At 41.8% G+C, this 22,801-nt stretch overlaps 1 protein-coding gene across 2 annotated transcripts; it reads left to right on the top strand.

The window, feature by feature from the left end:
- The first annotated feature begins 7,102 nt into the window (after positions 1-7,102).
- Positions 7,103-22,175, top strand: LOC114242659 (sulfotransferase 1B1). 2 transcript variants are annotated; one of them, XM_089727690.1, is made up of 8 exons: positions 7,103-7,185; positions 14,294-14,416; positions 15,978-16,112; positions 17,191-17,290; positions 18,648-18,970; positions 20,183-20,277; positions 20,726-20,909; positions 21,976-22,175. In XM_089727690.1, the coding sequence occupies exons 2-8, from the start codon at positions 14,332-14,334 to the stop codon at positions 22,086-22,088; spliced, it is 1,035 nt and encodes a 344-aa protein (XP_089583816.1). In that variant the 5' UTR covers positions 7,103-7,185; positions 14,294-14,331; the 3' UTR covers positions 22,089-22,175. The 2 variants fall into 2 exon arrangements, with proteins under 2 accessions (XP_089583816.1, XP_028029711.2); XM_028173910.2 differs by lacking the exon at positions 7,103-7,185 and adding an exon at positions 13,858-14,031.
- Positions 22,176-22,801: the final 626 nt, after the last annotated feature.

Raw genomic sequence — 22,801 nt, 5'->3', positions numbered from 1 at the left:
AAGCACCGTTAGTGGACCGGGAGGTTCCGTAATGACGTGTTTAGGGCGACGTTTTGCTAACACTGGCCCTAGCAAGAGCAATGCTTCGCAGAATCTACCACCGGATCGGAAACGCGACCCACTGAGAAGATCCGGCGAGAGACTCAGTGGGCTACGTCTATGGGTTAATTTACTCGCCAAGCCCTTCGTCGCAAACGACGGGTTCGACGAGGATAGTGATCGGGGCTTAAGGTATCTAAAAGCACCGTTAATGGACCGGGAAGTTCCGTAATGACGTGTTTAGGGCGACGTTTTGCTAACACTGGCCCTAGCAAGAGCAATGCTTCGCAGAATCTACCACCGTATCGGAAACGCGACCCACTGAGAAGATCCGGCGAGAGACTCAGTGGGCTACGTCTATGGGTTAATTTACTCGCCAAGCCTTCGTCGCAAGCGACGGGTTCGACGAGGATAGTGACCGGTGTTTGAGGTATCTAAAAGCACCGTTAGTGGACCGGGAGGTTCCGTAATGACGTGTTTAGGGCGACGTCGACTGTTTACCATTCGGTCCACAGGATCGGGTACGTTATTTCCGGCGGTCACGACAAAAAGGTTTTCGTGTCGTGCTGCCTTCTCAAAATGGCGCAATGATGCCGACTGTATATACTCACTAATTGAGTCAAGCTCCAGGTTATCATGGAGGTCCACTTTCCTTAGAAACCATGGTGCTCTTGCTATCCTGCAAAAACGGAATTGAATCACTTGAAGGGATTTCGAGTTAGTGCGGGCCGCGTGAGCGAACACTACACTTACATAGCTCATGACCGGACGTATGCAAGTTTTGTAGAATCTCACCTTATTACGAAGAGACAATTTACTTCGCTTCCAAATCGTGGGATAGAAGCGTCCTAGTATGAAGGCGGCACGGTCACGTACCATTTTAATGCGGGGTCGGAATGTCATTCCTCTGTCGAGGGTGACGCCTAGATATTTGACCTTTGAGGCTCACGGTATTGGCTGGCCAAAGAAAGTGATGGGGCGAATGGCGGAGGTGTTAACGCGCCTATTAGGGAGTGGGCTGCTCGAAGTGGTATTCGGAGGGCGACCCCTTTTAAAGAGCACCGCTGTGCTTTTCGTGGGGTTGATGTCAATGCGCCACTCCCGGAACCACTATCCCATGGTGGCTGCTGCGATCTGGAGGCGCCTATGCAATAGCGACATCTTCCTACACGAGTAATAGATAGCTGTATCATCGGCAAAGAGCGCTAGATAAGTCTCCGGAGACCGGGGTATATCATTGATACATATACAAACTAACGGGGAAAGCACGGAGCCTTGCGGGACTACGGCCGTCAGATGACGGGATGAAACTTTTAATACGACCTTCCAAAAGGTTGCGTTTTTTTTTTATTGCTTAGATGTGTGGACGAGCTCACAGCCCACCTGGTGCTAAGTGGTTACTGGAGCCCATAGACATCTACAACGTAGATGCGCCACACACCTTGAGATATAAGTTCTGAGGTCTCAGTATAGTTACAGCGGCTTCTCCACCCTTCAAACCGAAACGCATTATTGTTTCACGGCAAAAATAGGCAGGGTGGTGATACCTACCCGTGCGGAATCACAAGAGGTCCTACCACCAGTAATTACGCAAATTATAATTTTGCGGGTTTGATTTTTATTACACGATGTTATTTCTTCACCGTGAAAGTCAATCGTGAACATTTGTTAAGTACGTATTTCATTAGAAAAATTGGTACCCGCCTGCAGGATTCGAACACCGGTGCATCGCTAGATACGAATACACAGATCTTTTAGGCCACGACGACTTGATTAACGACGACGACACGCGTTAAACGTTTAACGCTACCGTACTAGAAAGTGACAGAGCGAGAGTGAATGCGTGGCATTTGACCGCATGCACGTAGTATACCTATTACAGCTGTTACAGGCCAGCGCCAGCGTTAGCAACGAGTAGCGTCCAATATTCTAATGAAGTATTTAAATATATATATTTATTTTTCTATCTATAATTTAAAATATATAAAAGTTGAAGATTTCGCATCTCTTATACACAGCACTGCCTATTACAAGAGCAATCTGATTTAAGGATGAAAAATGAAGAAAATCACAATAGTATACATCGAAAAAGAAGTTTCAGTTCATTCACGTATACCAAGTTGCACGCGCACCATTTTTGTTTATATAGGTGTACACACAATTTAATGTAACTGCTAGACACAATAAAACACAACCATGACATAATTTAAAAATACACATACGTGTAAAATTACCTTTATTTCTTTTCGCATTTCAAAATTCCTCCAACTCCTTTTTTTAATGTGCGATATCTACAACGGCGATACTTTTTCGAAGTTTCATTCACTACATACGTGGCCCAGCAATATTATTTGCGCTGCGATGGTGCGTGGCAAAAAATACCTCTGGAAACGCACTGTCGATGAACGCAGCGGTTCCAGATAATATGCATGAACTCTGCTCCGATGGCGGGAGGTAAAAAGGAGACGAGGGGATCATCTCAAACAATTCCTCAGAGCACTCCCCATGGAACATACGGTACAAAATACAGCGGGAACTGAAGTCCCTCCGTAGACCCAGAAGTTCCAAACGATCCGTGAGGATGGGATTATCGATAATCCGAACGGCCCTCTTCTGTATGGAGTCAAATGGAAGAAGCTGGTATTTGGGAGCCCCGGCCCAGAGATGGGAGCAGTACTCCACGCGAGGCCGGACTTGTGCTTTATAAAGCAAAAGTCTTTGTCCAGGCGTGAAGCACCGCTTCGCTCTGTTGAGGACTCCCAGCATTTTGGAGGCCAACTTGGCTTTGCCTTCCAAATGACTTCGAAATTGGACATCGCTCAAAATTTCGACCCCAAGTATCCCGATACTCCCGGAAAGTTGCAGGGATACTCCTTGGAATTGTGGCGCCATGACAAAGGGGTCCTTCTTCGCAGTGAACGCGCAAACTTGTGTCTTCGACGAGTTAAATTGAACCAAGTTCAATTTACCCCATTCGGAGACTCGCCCCAGAGAGCTCTCCACTTTAGACACAAGTTTTGATCGTCTGTCTTGCACCACGCTCCGAGAGAGACTCTGATGGCCGATATATCGCGCATCCCCCGTGCTGTCATCCGCATAGCAACGCATGTCATCAATAGACAGCATGTCATTGATATAAAGGATGAAAAGCGTGGGGGAGAGCACCGAACCTTGTGGATTGCCAGCGTTAATGGTCATGGTATCAGAGCAGTCACCATCTAAAACGACCGTGATGCTCCGCCCATCCAAAAAGCTAGCGATCCACTTGCAGAGTCCCTCGAAGATTCCGTAAGATGGTAGCTTCGACAGAAGTGCCCTATGCCAGACCCTTTCGAAGGCCTTCGCGATATCAAGGCTCACAGCAATAGCCTCGCCCTTGCTCTCCAAGGCTTCAGCCCACCTGTGAGTAAGGTATACAAGAAGATCGCCAGTTGAGCGACCATGACGGGAACCGTACTGTCGGTCACTGATCAGCTGGCGATCTTCAAGATACTTCAGGAGTTGTGTATTTATTATTCGCTCCATCACCTTGGAAAGCAAGGAAGTTATCGCGATAGGCCTATAGCTCTATGGGTCCGACCGGTCACCCTTCTTAGGGATAGGGTGGACGTGGGCGGTCTTCCATGAAGACGGAACCCTGTTAGTGCAATAAGAGAGGCGATACAAAAGCGTTAGCGCACATGTCAGCTCAGCGGCGCACCTAAAATCCTAAAAATTATAATGTCCATAATTAATATACGATTGCGACATAGACTTACAAGTGCTCTGGGTAGTGGGGCTTAAATAGGATGGTAAAAAAACAGAATTGAAAACAATGCACTACAAACCATGATCAGAAGAATTTAAAACCTCCGCATCGGCACTAAGGTGTTGAAATATTATGTATAAAATAAAATATTCAATGAATATAAATTAATCGTACAAATTATTGGAATCCTTAAATTATTTGAGTAAATATGAAAATGGATTTTAACTATGTTAACAAAATGAATATTAAAGAGAGTGAGTAAATTAAAATATTTTAGCAATAAGAAATTTAAAGGTTTGTATATTATATACACATTTTATTGTGTCTGCCGCTCACCTGTTTAATTTAAAATTATTCGATAGTGCGAGACCGATATAAGGCAGCTTTTTTTTTTCTACCTACGCTAATATCCTCGTGAGGCTATTTCAGCGTAACCTTAACTAGTAGATGAGCTCACGGGGCTCAAACCGGAGTGATGCTAACACTGACCCTAGCAAGAACAGTACTTCGCAGAATCTACCACCGGATCGGAAACGCGACCCACTGAGACGATCCGGCGAGAAACTCACAGAACAGAAGGCAGCAATGAACCAACGAACACACCAACATTAGATTAAATAGAAATTTATTGAAGACTTTAACATTCAATATTAATGTTTTATGTCTAGATACTACACCCACAATGATACTTCACCTAGTCCTGTTTACCGCTGTTAAGAGAGCATCGCAGACTGTGAGCCCAAAGTAAACGAATTCTTGGGTTATTTGTTATTTGAATGGGTCAGTGAATTTCACGCTACTAGTTCTGTCTATCATCATTCTTGTCTTAGATTCATTGATAGACATCCTTTAGCTTTCGTTTAGCTTCCAGTGCAATTAGAGCCGTGGCATCATCAGCATTGCGGAATTTGTTCATTTTCTCACATCTTTAATGCATCCGCCTCCTGTATGGTCCCAGGTTTGATGTAAGCTTCCGAGGTGACGGTGTGAGCTTTGCATTCGCAACTCTTTGATGTCCTAGATCGGCCTTCGATTTTCGATAAAAAATATCAAAAAACAAAATTTTAACCTCTTTGTGCGAACATATTTTAACTATGTTAAAACATAAAATATCTCTGTATAAAATATTCCGACCCCCTTACAACGATGATGAAGACCGCCATGGTGTGTTGGATCGGTGAAGTCCGACATTTCCCTTTCATTTTTTGAAAATTCATCTGCATCCTCCTAAAGTTTTTTTTTATGGCTTATTTGGGTTGACGAGCTCACAACCCACCTGGTGTTAAGTGGTTTTTGGAGCCCATAGACAACTTCAACGTAAATGTGCCATCCACCTTGAGATATACATATAAGTTCTAAGGGCTCAGAATAGTTACAACGGCTGCCCCACCCTTCAAACCGAAACGCATTACTTCCTATTTATCAGGAAGGATACAAACATTAGATGTGAAGGGTAATAGATCTTCAGGCACCACGTTGAAAATGGGTGTACCTCAGGGTTCCAATTTGGATCCTTTTTTATTTCTAATATATATAAACGATTTGCCTAGTTTTATTGAGTCCCGACACGAGGTCGTATTATTCGCAGATGATACATCTTTATTATTTAAAATTAAACAACAATTACAAGTTTATGACGAAGTGAATGATGCGATTTCGTGTGTGGTTCATTGGTTCCATATCAATAACCTATTATTGAATAGTAAGAAAACTAAATGTATTAAATTTACTTTAAAATGTATTAAATCATCTTTAAATGTGAGACAAGTAGATAGTAATGTAATTGTTTCTGAGGTATCATTGGAGCTTGTTGAGTCAACCGTATTTCTTGGTATAACAGTGGACTCCAAACTGCAGTGGGGACCTCATATTCATAAATTGGCGAGTAAGCTCAGTTCTGCAGTATACGCAGTAAAAAAAATTTGAATGTTAACAAATGCGGACACGGCTCGTTTTGTTTACTTTAGTTACTTCCACAGTGTCATGTCCTATGGCATTTTGCTATGGGGCAATGCGGCCGATGTAGAAATGATATTTATTCTGCAGAAAAGAGCTATACGTGCTATTTATAACATGCACTCAAGGGAATCCCTGAGGGAAAAATTTAAAGAAATTAAAGTTCTCACTATGCCATCCCAGTATATCTTTGAAAATTTGATGTATGTTCGTAAACATATTGAGGAGTTTCCTAAAATGTCGGACATACATAATAGAAATACTAGGAACAAACACAAGCTTGTTGTGCCGATGAGTAGGTTACATAAGATACGAAATTCATTCGGGTGTTTGTCTGTGCGCCTGTACAACAAAATCCCACAAGATATTCAGAACCTACATATACATAGGGTTAAGAAAACTATTAAAGAACATCTGTGCAATAAAGCTTACTATAAAGTCAATGATTATCTATAAGATTGCACAAAGTGGGAATGAGTTGCTCGCTCCGGGAATTTCAATATTGTAATAATTGTTATGTTATAATTACTTATTGTAAAAATGAATATTTAAAAAACCTAATATTAAAAAAAAAATCTAATATTTAAAAAAAAAAAAAGACATGCTAAGTTTCTTGCCAATTCTTCTCAGGATGGAGGCTAATTCTTGTGAATTGGGGGTAGTTCTTTTGACGTTCAACAAGTATGTACTTTCATTTATGTTGAATAAAACTTTTTTGATTTGATTTGATTTGATTACTGCTTCACGGCAGAAATAAGCAGAATAAGATTTTAAAGAAACAAAATCTTAAGCTAATATCCATTTGATTGCAATTATGAAATTATTTGATCAATTATACTCTCGTTCAGCCTAATTATGTTTAGTACATATTTTGGATTGCTTGTATAAAATGACGAAATTCAACATCAGCTGTTGTTACCATTTGGATGTCATTTAATATTTACTAGAGGTCCCGCAGTAGTCGAAATTCGACTATAATTAATTGGAATTGTAAGTTTGTACACTATTATCATTGTATTTTATACTTCTATAATCACAAATTTCGCCAAGACTACACTATAAAAAATATTAACAAAGACAAACCATATTCTATTCTCAATTTGACAACAGACGTCAAGAACAAAAGTTCGACAATAAATAGTATGCATGCGTGTGTGCGTTAAATACATGGTATGTAGTGTGTGTGATGTTTTCTTTATTGATTTAATGTATCTTTTATGCATTATTTAAAAAAAAAAATAGCATTGTGCACTCCTTCTCTATATTCTCTATAAGTGTGGAATATTTCATACTCCTCGGTCCGCGCAATTTTCGTAAAAAGAGATACAAAGTTTTTGCTTCACGTATTAATATGTAGATAAGACGATAATCAAGATAAACTCTGTCACACACGCCGAAACAACTGCAGTCGTGTAGCAGAAAGTGCGAAACAAATACATCTGGTTTGCCTTTTGTATATTTTCGTTTTTAGTTATCTAGTTTATTATATTTTAATATGTTCATTATGGGATAAATCCTTAGACTGTGTTAAGCAAGTCTGGCAAATCTAGTCACATTTAATTTCAGCTTCTTTTTAAGCGTACTTAACTTAAATGTTCAATAAAGCTCAAGGCCAGCTTTTTCTTAACGCTTCATTGTAAATACATGCGTAGAATTTTGTTTAAATTGATAATTTTCAGGACTAATCATATCAAATTAATAAAAGATATCGTTTTAAAATAAATTTATTAATTTAGCATTGCATTAGTATCATCATACATAAAGGTGAGCTTATAAACGCTGTAAAAATGAAATTATAATCTAGGTATATGGTATATATCATGCTAATAATAATAATAATGCTTTTATTATTTTAAACATTTATTAAACGTTTTACATTTTAACTAACAATTTAAAATAGACTAAGAAACCAATAGTTAATATATGTATTAGCTTTTGCCCGTGACTTCGACTTCGTCCGCGTGGAATAGTTACTTTAGCATAACGCTAAATTTTATCTGCCTCTTCATTTACGCAGAAAGTGAAAATATTTTTGAATAATAGAATGTTAAGGAGTTATTTAAGGTACCAAAATCACGCTTTTTAACCGACTTCAAAAGAGGAAGTTATCAATTCGACCATAATTTTTTATCTATGTATGTTCACCGTTGTCTCGAGAATGCTTGAACCGATTCTGATAGTTCTTTTTTTTTTTGTTCGAAAGGGTAAATAGATAGACTTCCCGAATGGTCCTGTTTATATCAAGATCTGATGATGGAATCTTGGAGAAATCCAGAAAAATCTATAATTGTCAAAGCCTATCTTGAAGTGATTTGGGTGCTTCAATGTTGTAATGAATAACGTATTTATTTGGATAGAGATTAATATTATAAAAACACCTTCACAAATAATGCTTTATTTTAGAACAAATTTGTTTAACATAAAAAACGTTATAGTCAGCCAACCTTAATATATAGACATAATTATGCTGTCGCGGACTTTATCTAGATCTTTTAAAGGGGAACAATTCTGTCATACATTATTTTAGGGAAACTTTAATCGTTTCTGCAGCGCACGCAGCGGAAGTTCTCAAAGGGTAAAAATAGCATCGATTTTGAAACATTCTTTATTGGTGCTCCGCTTGTATTGGTCTTAGCGTGATGGCATATATCTTATAGCCTTCCTCGGTAAATGGGCTATCTAACACTGAAACAAATTGGACCAGTAGTTCCTGAGATTAGCGCGTTCAAATAACCAAACCCTTCAAGCTTTATAATATTTAAAAAATATATAGTATAGATATAAACATAAATTACTTTTTTTTTTTTTCCTACCTATGCTGATAGCCTTGAGAGGCTATTTCAGCTTCACCCTAACGTTAGTAGGTGAGCTCGCGGGGCTCAACCGGAGAGTTGCTAACACTGACCCTAGCAAGAGCAGTGCTTCGCAGAATCTACCACCGGATCGGAAACGCGACCCACTGAGAAGATCCGGCGAGAAACTCAGTGGGCTGTGTCTATGGGTTAGTTCGCTCGTCGAGCCCTTCGTCGCAAGCGACGGGTTCGACGAGGACGGTGACCGGTGCTTGTGGTGCCTAAAAGCACCGTTAATGGATCAGGAGGATCCGTAATGACGTGCTTTGGGCGACGTCGACGGTTTACCATTCGGTCTACAGGGTCGGGTATGTAATTTCCAGCGGCTACGATGAGAGGGTTCTCATGTCGTGCCGCCTTCTCAAAATGGCGCAGCGATGCCGACTGTAGATACTTACTAAAAGAGTCGAGCTCCAGGTCGTCGTGGAGATCCACATTCCTAAGGAACCAAGGCGCTCCGACGGCTATCCTGCAGAATCGTGATTGAATAACCTGAAGGGATTTCAAGTGGGTGCGGGCTGCGTGAGCGAACACTACGCTTGCATACGTCATGACGGGGCATATACAAGTTTTGTAGAGAGTTACCTTATTACGGAGGGACAGTTTGCTTCGACTACAAAGCATTGGATAGAGTCGTCCTAGAATAAACGCGACGCGGTCGCGTACCGTTTTTATATGGGGACGGAATGTCATCCCTCTGTCGAGGGTGACGCCTAGATATTTGACCTTCGAGACCCACGGTATGGGCTGGCCAAAGAGAGTGATGGGACTAACGGCGGAGGTGTTTGCGCGCCTACTACGGAGTGGGATGCTCGAAGTGATGTTCGGAGGGCGACCCCTTTTGAAGAGCACCGCTGCGCTTTTCGTGGGGTTGATGTCTATTCGCCACTTCCGGAACCACTGTCCCATGGTGGCTACTGCGATCTGGAGTCGCCGATGAAGCAGCGACATCTTCCTACACGAGTAGTAGATAGCCGTGTCATCGGCGAAGAGCGCTAGATGGGTCTCCGGAGACCGGGGTATATCATTGATATACAAACTAAATAATAACGGGGAGAGCGCGGAGCCTTGCGGGACTCCGGCGGTCAGTTGACGGGGACGAGAACGAGTTCCCTCTACTCGATATCGAAACGAACGGTTCGACAAGAAGTCTCGTATGATGAGCACGAGTCTGTCTGGCACTCCCATGTTGTACAGTTTATAAATTAAACCGTTGTGCCAGACTTTGTCGAACGCCTTCGCGATGTCGAAGAAGAGGGCGCCGGTCGGGATTTGTTTACGCCTATTTAGTCCTATCAGAATGTGCTCCGTGAGGCGGTGCACTTGTTGTACGCACGAGTGTTTAGAGCGGAATCCGAACTGTTCGTCTATGAGAATTTTGTTCGCGGTAACAAAATCCCAGAGGCGTTTCCTAAGGAGCCGTTCGTAAATTTTTCCTATCGTCGAGAGGAGACTAATCGGACGGTAACTAGAAGTTTCGTTTGTCGGTTTGCCCGGCTTATGTATACCGATAACGTCCGCTTCTTTCCACACCGCGGGAAAGATGCAGTGCGTCATAGCGGCATTTAAAATTGTAGCCAACATTGCTATCAGTTGGACTGGCAAGAGTTTTAGTGCGCGGTTGTGGATGCCGTCGGAGCCGGGTGCCTTCCTAGGTTGGAGGTTGTGGATCGCGTCTCTAACTTCGTCAGTGGTAATGGGGGGTAACGCGTCCGAGGGCGGCAGGGAAGCTCTGCGCTCGACCTCCCTGTCGACTAACTCGGTGTGTTCGGGGTCCGCGTGTTGAGTGCTGGTGGTGCACTGCTCTTGCAGTGCATCGGCCAGCAGCTCAGCCTTGTCATCGTCATCGAATGCCGGTGGTTGGCCTGAAGGGCGTATGAGGGGAGGCATAGTAGCGGTAGTTTCGGATTTGAGAGTCCTAGCTAGTCGCCAGTATGCTTGGTGGGAGGGCGCGAGTTGTTCTAGATAACTAAGCCAATTATCGTTACGCGCGTCGCTTAAGCGGGAGTGGACTTCGCGTTGTAGACGACGCATCTGAATCCGGTTTGAATGCGTGGGAAGACGATCGTAGGGCCGGATTGCCGCGTTCCTAACTCTTAAGAGATTCCTAAGATCGGGGGACAGTCTGATGCGGTGGAAGCTGTCCTCCACATCGACTTCTTTTGAAGATCTAATGATCGCGGAAGAGATGTGATCGGTAATGATGTTTATGGATTCGACGGTGTCCTCGGGGGATGGATTCGAATCCGGGCCGCAAGGGAGGATTGGCGGAGCGGCGTCGGCTAGGCACGTGCCCAGCTTATTCCAATCCACCATGGTCCTCGTAACAGTGACTGGGTTGTGAGGGCGACCGAGCTGCATAACGACAGGTCGGTGGTCTGAGTCGAGCTCTGACATTGCTTCGATGGAACGCAAGCGCAGAGTTACGTTCCTAAGCAATGCCAGGTCTATAGTGCTCGGACGGAGCGCGATGTTATACGGATAACATGTTGGAGTTGGGGGACCGACTATTTCAAAGGTGAGGTCGTCTATAAACGCGTCGAGACGCCTACCGTTAACGTTTGTACGATGGCAGTTCCACCTAGTGTGGTGGCAATTTAGATCGCCTGCCAGGATGACAGAGTCTCCCATGCCGAACAGTGACTCGATGTCACTGCTCAGAAGGGGCTTGTCCGGGGGGAGATAAACGGATGCGATGACGATCGGCTGGTGTCCCGTCAGCGAGATACGGCACACTGACGCCTCGATATGTGAGAGCGAGGGAGTATCGAGAGGAACAACGTGCAGGGCCCGCCTATAGTAAATGGCAGTCCCACCTTTAGAGGCGGTGAGTCTGTCATTCCTAACCATGACGTAATTCGCGACTTTCGGGTCGCGACGCGAGGGCTTTAGACAGGTTTCCTGCACTAATAGAATATCTACAAGATTATCGCGGAGGAATTCAAAAATTTGATCGCGTTGCCGCGCGAGTCCGTTAGCATTATAGAATGCTAACGTAAGGGAATACGGTTTTTCTCTACCTTTTTGCGCCATTGATTACCGGTAAAGATTTTATAACGTACGCGACACGGACTCGTAGACGTCCATGTGATCGAAAGCGGCCGCGAGCCGCTGTTCGGGGGTTACCGACCTACGTATCGCGTCTGCGAACGATCGCAGACGGTCGAAGTTGACCGCGGTGACGAAGTCACGCACGAGCGCGAAGTCGTTGACGGCAGAGGGTTGCGGGGGACGGAACGCGGGCGCGGGGCGAGGTGCGAGCAGGGGCTGGGGCGCGGGGCGTGTCACGAGCGGGGGCGGGGGTGCGGTTTCCGTTCCCGCCTTCGTATACGGCAGCGGCTTTTTCCACGCCGAGACCGTGGGAACTGCAGCCGGCACGAAGGCGGGTTTCGGCACTGAAGGTGCCGAAGTCTTTGGGCCGACGGTTCGCGGAGCTGGGTGGGTTGGGCGTTTTCGCGGAGCCCTGGGACATCCACGGTAGTTCGCGGGGTGCCCTTGCTTAAGGCATAGGACACAGCTTGGAGGTTCGGTCGCGGTTTCCCTATCTCTAACGCAATCTAACGTAGCGTGATCGCCGAGGCATTTCACGCAGCGGGGGCGCGCGTGGCAATTACGCGCCGAGTGGCCATAGAGTTGGCACCTGTAGCACTGCCCGGGAGTGCCACGTTTATGGGGGGCTTCGATGGAGACCCCGGATAGGCCGCAAACTGTCGAGAGGCATGAGATTTTCTTTTTTGCCTCCGGGGTTGGCTCCAACGCGACGAGAATCATATTATAGGGCTGCTTGCCCCGCCCACTGTGCATCCGATGCACACTAACTATAGGGAGTGACTGAGCGATCAGATCCTCCTTAACATAGTCTATGTCTAGTTCTTTCGGTACTCCGCGTATTACTACGCGGAGCTCGCGGTCCTCCTGAAGAGCATAGGTATGGAAACCTATGTTCTCCTTTCGGAGGTATGCTGAGAGGGCCCTATGGTCGCCCGGCGTTGCGACCTTAATCTGAATCCCATGCGCGATGTTACGCGCATGGGTGTAGTTAATTTTATTTGCCTGAAGGGCCTGGGATACGCGATTCCACGCTGTCTTCTCTTGAAGTATCAGCGGGGGCGGGGCAGCTACTTTAGGAGCGGGCGCGGGCTTGGGACGCGGCGGTGGGGTTACGCGGCGCGCGGAGTCCAACTCCGGTGTGATTACTACCTTCGGTCGAGAGGCGGACGCGGATTTCGTCTGTTTTGTCGAGGAGCTCCGGGACTCCACGACGCGGGTACGTTTCTTACCGCGGGTAACCGTTTGGAAACCATCCGAGGTTCCGGGCTGAGGGCTGGACGCGGATTCAAAGTCCATCTCCGATTCGGTATCGGAGCCTGAACTATTTGAAACGATCGAGGTCGCAACGGACGAGACGAGCGATGACGCGATAGACGCGGGTGCGGGGGTGGGGGTAGCGCTAGGCGCTTCGTGAGTCGCTACGTCGGAACGTGCGCTCGAACTTGACGCGGCGGCGGGGGGCGCGGCGCGTGCCTCCGAGGCACGTTTAAAGTACGCGGCGACGGACGCGGGGGGGGAGGGATTGCCACGGGCGGCCCTAAACTCTAGGTACTCGGCCCTAATTGACGGGTACCTATCCCGGAGGAACCCGACAATATCACTAACGTCTTCTTGCTCCATTCTTCGGTCTTCCTGCCCGGGGGGGGCGGCCCCGGGACTTTTGTTGAACTCGCCGAAAGGCGAGGCCCCGGATAGGATTTGTAACCCCCCTGTGCTGCAGGACAGCAAGGAGCAGGGGGGGGGAATGCCTATGCCGTGAAAACGGCAATCGGCGGGGAAAAGGAAAGGAACCCGCTCGGGCTGTATAATGCTACAGCAGGCAGAATCGCGAGCGGGGGTCTAGTCTTGAAAAAGACTGTTGTTTTGTTAAGGGTTAGGAAATCGCTAGCCTGTGAGTGCCACAGGAAGCCTGATCGTAGCGATTGGTTTTGCCTTGAAAAAGGCAGTTGGTAAAGGGTGGGTTCGCGGTTACAACACTTTAGCGCACAAAAATGGACTCCGATACGCAGATCGCAAGCAACCAACGGATCGGAACGTCCGCACTACCGAATTGTAAGCACGATGTATTCACGGTCACTACACTGTCGAGCACAGCTGTGAGTTCAGAGACGCAGCTCGCAAGCGGGCCACGGATCGGAAAGCACGTCCGCGCACGACCGAGTCGTGAGCGAGAATGAATGGATAAATTACGAAAGTAAAATCTAAATTTATATTAAAAATGCCTTTCGTCTCGGTGTGCCTTTCGGCAAAGACCTCGTGCAACTCTTTCCACTGCTTTCTATCTGCTGCTACTCTTATCCTAGGGGATCCAGGACTAATTTTGAGTTCATCCTACCGTCTACTTGGTTTGCGACGTCGGCTTCTCAAGCCATCCTTTGCTAACAGGTGACATTTCTGCTTTTCACAGCGGAGCAGCATAAATGCTATCCATCTCCATTTAAGTTGATCAATAGATGACACGATGTCTGTTAATTTGGTTTTGCACCTGATGTCTACACTTCTAACTTTGTCCATTAATTTCAAGCCTTGCATGCTCATATATCATATTTAGGTTTCCCAAAAAAAAACAATCATGTTCTTACTTACTTACTTACACTGTTCATTATTAAGTTGTAAAATAAAACTAATACAAAATAAAAATTATCAGCTTAGGTTGCTGCTCCAAAATCTACGCAACTAGAAACCATGGCTCTTAGCAAAAAATGTCCTGAAATACGCGAAGCCGGCGAGGAAGAATCCGGTCAGCTTCGGAGGCTTTTCAAAACATTGGGTAATAATTCATAACATCTGTTTATTTGATGTACATAATATTATGCTGTGCCTCATCAATGAAACAAGAAAATTCAAACCACATACATTGTACTGATTACTGATTGAAATGTTTTGTTTTTCTAGATTACAATTAAACAGATCAAATTTGTAGCCCGATGGCACCTGCTTAATAAGGTTGAAGGCTGTGTGGTCTGGTTATTATGAAAGGCAATTATATGATTCACCGAGAAATAGGTAGAGAGTATTATGCCGTTCCCTGAGTATTATGCCAGCATACTACGGGCCATTATCATTATTATCGGCTTGTATCTCTCTACTGCTGAATGTAGGCCTCTCCCATAGTCCGCCACAATTAACGATTCTCCGCCTTAGTTTTAGTCCACCAGCGAGGGGGATGTCCGACGCTGCGCTTACCGGTACATGGTCTCTAGCCCAGTACACGCCTGCTCGGACGGCCATCGGTTCTGCGACACATATGTCTAGTCCACTTGTACTTCAGCTTACATCTTTAAGTCACACATGTTTAGGGCTATGTTAGTTACTTTGGTTCTTCTTTTCTTTATTCGATCTAATTCGATCCATCAAAGAAACTCCGAGCATGCCCCTTTCTCTGGTACGCTGAGCGAATTTGAACTTACAGACCAGACCTATGGTCAATGTGCACGTTTCAGTGCCATATGTTATGACCGATGATAACGAAGAATGCACTCATCAAGAAAAACCCCTGAGACTCCCGAAAATTTAACAGCATTTGCCCTCTGGCATTTCTAGAGCCAACACCATAAGGACCGAATAGTAGTTCTCCACACTATTGAACTCTTACTTTCGAATTAAAGTCCCGCATCATTATAGTCTAATAAATCTTGGTGGTGCGTTCGATGTCTTTTAGGATATCGTCGTAAAAGATTCCGCAAACTCCTTTGTTGTCGATGAGGCAACGTATCCTTGCACAACTTTTTCAAGGATACGTGTATCGGCACACACTACTGACTTCCGGAATGTTGATGACAAGGGATTTGTGGTAAAAGAAACCAACGCCCCTCTGCGAGAACTGTTCTGTTTCCTATAGAAGAGCATGTTTCCTGAGCCTAGGATTCAGCTCGTTATATTTTACCACATCTATATACCTAAAATTTATTTATAGATTAGAAGAGGAGGTTCTCAATTCGAAACGCAAATCACCATAACTAGTAACTACACTTCTAAATATGAAAAAAGTGATCCTTAACGTACGAGGGACTTAATTTGATGATTAACACGATTTCTGGTGTAGTAAATATTATTTACAGTTAAAATCAGTTCAGCCAACTAGTTCGCAGAAGAAGGTACCAGGACATTAGATTAAAAATCTGCCTCCACACCGATCTACCACCACTTGTTTTTAAATTTTGTCCCAGATAATAAAGCACTTAATGAAACTTTTGTAGTTTGTATTTATTGTTTGGGTGCAATAGTAAATTATTTTGAAAATTGATCATTTTTAAATATTATGTGATCTCAAAATCTATAAATTATTCCCGCCTAAGACTTCTTTGACTGATTTGTCTTTAACATTTTAGAAGATTGCCCCGGATTCATTCGTGTTGGACCAGCAGGATATCTGTTTTCGGTAAAATTTGAACCAGAAATAGAAAACATATACAACATAGAAGTGAGACCTACGGACACTTTCATCGTCACATTTCCAAGATCAGGTATCAACATTTTTTTTACACAATGTATTTCTTTATCGTATAACTCTTTCGTGAATATAACACATGAAGAATTTCATAAAAAAAATTGGTGCCTGGGGGATTCGCACACTTGGCATATTAGCAATAAAAATAAAAATACACCGGGCGTCACATCCTTCAGGCTGTGACAACTCCAAAATTCTACAAGATGAACCCTACGATCGATAAATTAAAGAAAAAAAAACCATGTCTAAGAGATATTTATATGTATTATGTGTGTCAGTGTGTATTTATTTATCTGTGGTGAGATTTGTTTGAAATTTAAGTTGGAAGAGATTGAAGAGAACTGTAGAAGAGATTAATATTGTTTCGTACACTACTGGGCCGAGATGTTAAAAAGCCACATTTTCTTTTTTTATATCCCACGTATCGATGTCACACTTCACGTAACACTAAGCCAGTACTGGATTACAGATTAGAAGTCAATTACAACAGATTCAGTAGAAACTAAATTATAAAGGAACAATGTAGTTTAGTTTACAAGCTGATTAATTAAAATACAATTTCTTTACATAGTTCATTTAAATAATAATATACTTGCCAAATTATGCTTCATTATAATAGGTAAAACTACAAATGATTTGACGTATTATTTAAAAGTGTGAAGATGATTGAAAGAGTGCATTGAATAAAGAAATCTTCCTTCTTAAAATATAACAAAATTTAAAAAGTCTAAATGAAGATTTGACTTAAAGAATATAGGGGAGAACAACAACAAAGAATTTTGAGATATCCAAACCGAAAAACAATAAGAATAACAGCATTATGAAATGAGGTACTAGTCAATGATTTCGTATTGTTATAAGTCAGGTCAATTTCCATTTGAGGTTAAATGAATTAGGCTATCGGTTACCAAATTGGAAATAATATGTATATAAAAATAATATGTATATTATGTATCACATTGTCACAATAAATAAGTTTTTCATTAAATTAAGGGATTTATTATATTATTTGTTTCTTCACCTACAAATGTACTTTAACATATTGCTTCAGTAGATGTAGATAAATGTTGATGTTAATAGTAAACATTGTACAGGGACAACGTGGACTCAAGAAATTGTCTGGTTACTGTTGAATGACTTAGACTACGCTAAGGCGGCCTCGCTTCATATTGTCGAGAGATTCGTAAATATAGGGTAAGTAAAACATTCACATAGTAAACCATAAATAGAAAAACTTAATTTTAATGTGCTATGGGATACGGTGGCCAATACAAAAGGTAAGCTGGGAAATATCTGTGCGTAATCTGATAGGACTGAAACTAAATCATTATTATTGCAGAATGGCTAAGCACAATGTAGGTAAATTTCTATAATCGGCAACAAATACGCTTTTTCTTTGTTTTAAGTTAGAAACCTCAATAAACCTCAATACGTACCCAGCAAATGTTCACGTATGACTTCCACGGTGAAGGAATAACATCGTGTAATAAAAATCAAGCCCGCAAAATTATAATTTGTGTAATTACTGGTGGTAGGACCTCTTGTGAGTCCGCACGGGTAGGTACCACCACCCTGCCTATTTCTGCCGTGAAGCAGTAATGCGTTTCGGTTTGAAGGGTGGGGCAGCCGTTGTAACTATAATTGAGACCTTAGAACTTATATCTCAAGGTTGGTGGCGCATTTACGTTGTAGATGTCTATGGGCTCCAGTAACCACTTAACACCAGGTAGGCTGTGAGCTTGTCCAACCATCTATACAAAAAAAAATTAAATAAAAGATATTTGTGAACAAACAGAAATTATTCTATCAAACTATAAATCCTTTATTAAACTGCCGCGTGAAAATTTTTTTGTTTTTTTTTTGTTTGAATTTGAATAATTTTTAAAGGTAACAAAGGAACAAAGAAGTATAATCATAAATCAAAAAGATTTGGAAGCACTATAAAAATATAAGAAAAATCTTACATAAATATGCCATTTTTCTTCGTTTCGGATTCAACTTCTCTAGGTTTCTCGTCCTATAAGTGGAAAGAATGCAATTTAAGATCTTAAATTGTGCTTTATATTTTTATTTATGGAAATATTGGATCCACTTTTCATTATTATATTAAAATTTAAGTAATCTATCCTGGAAAAACTTTTCTTAAACCTAAATTAATAGGTAAAATGTCATTGAAGCCTTCTATTTATAGAATAGGATGCGGTTTTCCAAGTCGTTTTTTTTACTTTTACGTGTTTAATTGTTCATAGCACGTAACTGACTTTCATCCGTGTTTGAGTATAATATTGTGTCCAAAATTTTATTGAACAATCCCACGCTAATAAATGAAATAACTAAATCAAATAAAACAAATCGAATTAACTGCATATTAATATTGTATGACCGGCATTATTCAAACTAAGTGTCAAAGAACCCAGATGATATCGATATGCGTTTTAAAAACATTTTTACCTAGTCTCGTTTGAACTGTGTCAACATATGCTAAGTATATTAACATACGTATAAAAAAAAAACATTATTTAAAACAATTTATATTAATTAAACTTCGCAGAACCTCTATTTGGGGATTATCATCCAGAAAAACGGTGACCTACAAAGAGATAGAATTGAATAAAGAAGACCGACGGAAATTCGAAAAAGTTATAGTACCTGGCTGTGAGCTGCTGGCCGCAGCGACGGACCCTCGTTTCATCAAATGCCATCTTCCATTATCCATGCTACCTCCTAATTTGATAGAGACAGCTAAAGTAGTATATGTTGGAAGAGATCCACGTGACCTTGTAGTTTCACTGTACCATTTTAGCCGCCTTATCTCAGTACCGCTTTATACAGGAGACTTTAAAACTTTCTGGAACATGTACATGAACGATAACGGTAATTTAACTCTTGAAATAATTTATTTCTAGATAAACTCAAGATGTAACAATAAAAAAATTTGAAACATATAATATTCTAACAATCACATCGTCGTGGCCTAAGGTGCCTGGTATACCTACTCGTATCCAGCAATGCGTCTGTTCCAATTCCATGTATAAAAACACATGTTCACGAAATTATTCTACGAAGAATGATCTTTCTTGAACAGATGAACAGATTATGATTATTAGCCGCCGGAGCTCCGTGATTCGTAAGGAACGTCGAGCTACACAGCGACCTGGGTCTCGAAACGATCCGCAAACCCTTGAAGTCAGCGTCGGAACGGTACTTCGATAAGGTTTATACGTCATCATAATCCCTTATCGTTACCGCCGCTGAGTAGGTACTCCCCGAATCCTGTCCACGCAGGAGCCAGTCGCCAGTGACGCCCTAGTCACGTCATTACGGATCCGTCAGTACTTATAGAAGTTGCATTAGACACCTTCAGCTCTAAAATTATAAGAAGGCTTAGAGACCCCGATAACCGTACTCCGAACTCGGCAAAGAGCATCCCATACATCAGCCCGCTGAATTTCTCGCTGGGTCTCCTCAGCGGGTCGCAATTCCGATCCGGTAGTAGATGCATTCGCGAAGCAGTTGTCCTTGAGCTGTTAGGTCTATTTCGGAGGCGCTCGGGCAGCTGTTAGCAAATGCCACCCCTTCTGGCTGAGCCTTTGCTCGCCCACCTGTCCTGGTGAAACTTGAAAGACGTCCGGGCCACAAAAACTCTTTCCTTAAAAAAAAGACTTCGATCTCACATCTTAAGCTGGGTGGGCTGCCATTACGTTGTCGTCGTAGTATTCATCTAAACGGAATAACACAGGCATGGGTCGCTCAGAATTCTTATTTTAAGCTGTTCAAGTGAAAATATAAACTTTAATTATTAATTTACTCGTGGACGTCATTGGTGTGGTCGGGTTAGGTAATATACATCCGTATTTAGTGAGAAATATTAGTACGTACACCAAAATTCAAATTCCCGCAGTATGGTTAGACCTTTTTATTTAAGTTAATTAAATTTTGAATCATAGATCCACTTTATTTGAATCTCATCATATATAACAAAAGATCAACAAAAAAAAATTACAATACTTCACAAGCTAGGTGAAGCGAAGCCAACCGGGCACCAACTAGTTCTCTTATCAAATTTAATGAAAATATTTTTTTCAGTTGTAAGAGCACCCCACCTCTCACACGTGAAAGAAGCATGGGATTTAAGAAATCATCCAAACATGCTGTTTCTCTTCTATGAGGAACTCAAACAAGTCAGTGTGTTTAAGTTTAATATTTTGCACTTAATATAGAACGTGTAAGGGAACTTGGTACGAACCGACAGAAAACAGTAGGGATAATTAGTTAGGCATGGATAATTCGACTTATCATTTTTAGATCACATTTAGGTCACTTTTTTTTTATTGAGATAAATTATGACATTAGAAATTGCATAATTAAAATTATAATACATATTTTTATAGTTTGATCTCGGGTTTATTACTTTCATTTAATTATTTCTGACTTTTTAATTTCATCTGTAGTACAGTGTACTTTAAGAATCTTGTTAAAAGCTTAAAATACCGTGATAGTCATTTATGAGATCACGATACGATTTGATACCCTAAGCATTATCCGAAGCGAAACTTTTATCATAGCAAAACAAATTTATGTAATGCTTAGTTATTCAATGTATTAATTAAATAAAAAAAATCTCCACAGGACCTTCCCGGCACAATCAAACGCATAGCAAATTTTTTTAACAAAACCTACACAGTTGAACAAATATCAGGGCTTTGTAAACATGTTGACATAGATAATTTCAGAAATAATGACTCGGTCAATGTGAACTTTTTATCGAAAGTCGATGGTCTAATACCAGGAGAAGAACCATTTATAAGGAAAGGTAATTTAAAGGGCATAAGGAAAACTCAACCAATATATTTGGAAATTATTATTAATCATATACGTATATATTGTCATGATTTGTTTGAACACGACGTAAAGGCTAAATGTGGATGTGAACAGTCTCATGTCTTTTTAGCCAAGAACATTCAAAATTAGAACTCTTCGACGTTCAACTTCGCCACTAGTTAAATATAGTAGATATTAAGTACTCTGCGGAATAGCTTGGGATGAACCCATCATCTCCACTTTACCTTCGCAACAATCGCCACCCGAACAAATTTCTTAAACGTCGATATGTGAATCGAGGTCACCAGAATTGCAGAATTGCGAGATCACCAGCGATTTGCATGTTTATTTATTTCTATACTTTATTTTTTTTTTTTTTTTTATTGCTTTGTTGAGTGGACGAGCTCACAGCCCACCTGGTGTTAAGTGGTTACTGGAGCCCATAGACATCTACAACGTAAATGCGCCACCAACCTTGAGATATAAGTTCTAAGGTCTCAATTATAGTTACAACGGCTGCCCCACCCTTCAAACCGAAACGCATTACTGCTTCACGGCAGAAATAGGCAGGGTGGTGGTACCTACCCGTGCGGACTCACAAGAGGTCCTACCACCAGTAATTACACAAATTATAATTTTGCGGGTTTCATTTTTATTACACGATGTTATTCCTTCACCGTGGAAATCAATCGTGAACATTTGTTGAGTACCTACGTATTTCATTAGAAAAAATTGGTACCCACCTGCGGGATTCGAACACCGGTGCATCGCTCAAAACGAATGCACCGGACGTCTTATCCGTTAGGCCACGACGACTTCTTAATAATAATAATAATTATATACCTACATAATTATTATTTAGATACAAACATAGCTTTTTAAGAGATCTACTAACATAATGAGTAATGGTTACTTTAATAAATAAATAAACTAAAATTACTAATGTCCATGAGCATCGATGACCTCCATTATATGAATCGCATACTCTTATGTCTATTACGCCCAAAAAAAGATAGTTGACAAAATAGACCTTATATACTTTACTACAAATTGAACAGGAAAAGTCGGTGGCTGGCGCGATTACTTCGATGAGGAGATGACCAAGGAGTGCGAACAATGGATGGCCAAAAAAGTGGATGAAACTGGTATTCAGTTTCCAACTTATCCGTAATCGTGAAATAGAACGAAATAAACCACAAAATTTGTTCTTCCTTTCAATTATTTCTTCGCTATAAAATAAAATACTAATGAAATCCGATTCGCTGTTTAATTTTATCATCTACTAACTAAATCAGAGTAGATTTTGGCTCATTTTTGGTTTGCTTTTGATCCGATCGCAACCAAACTTTACAAGGCAATTCTGCTAGGATGATGCGAAGATTACATCGAAATCAGTTTAGCCAATTCAGTCTTATAGATTACTTTTTTAATATCCAACATTCTAAATTGCTTGTACTATAATTTTTTTTAATAAAATTTAAGATTCCGGGATGCCTTGTGGTTTTTGTGCATGTGATAATAATTTAATTGAATCACATGTCAGATGCGTGATACACGAGAAAAGCGAAAGCCCACCGCCGATGGCACGTTTCTCAATAATTAATCCCACTTAAACACCTATGGAAGATCCATTTATATCCGATAAATTCGCTGAACCGAATTCAGTAACTGTCAGTCCCTTTGGATAATTGAAATCCGAAATAAGTTAATTACGTAACGAGATTACAAACGCTTTGTGATTTCATTGAAAATGCCTCGAGGTGTTTCGATTTAATAACAAAAGTGGACGGCGGGTGCGCTAGAGAATCCTACCTCATAGTTAGTGTTGTTTCCCCAAAGGAGACTGAGCGAACTCGATCATAAACTTTAACGACCCAAGAAGTT

This window comes from Bombyx mandarina, chromosome 05, assembly GCF_030267445.1.
Source record: "Bombyx mandarina strain Sakado chromosome 05, ASM3026744v2".
NCBI lineage: Eukaryota > Metazoa > Arthropoda > Insecta > Lepidoptera > Bombycidae > Bombyx > Bombyx mandarina.
Note: the sequence above shows the minus strand (reverse complement) of the source record. Positions and strands in the feature narration are given on the sequence as shown.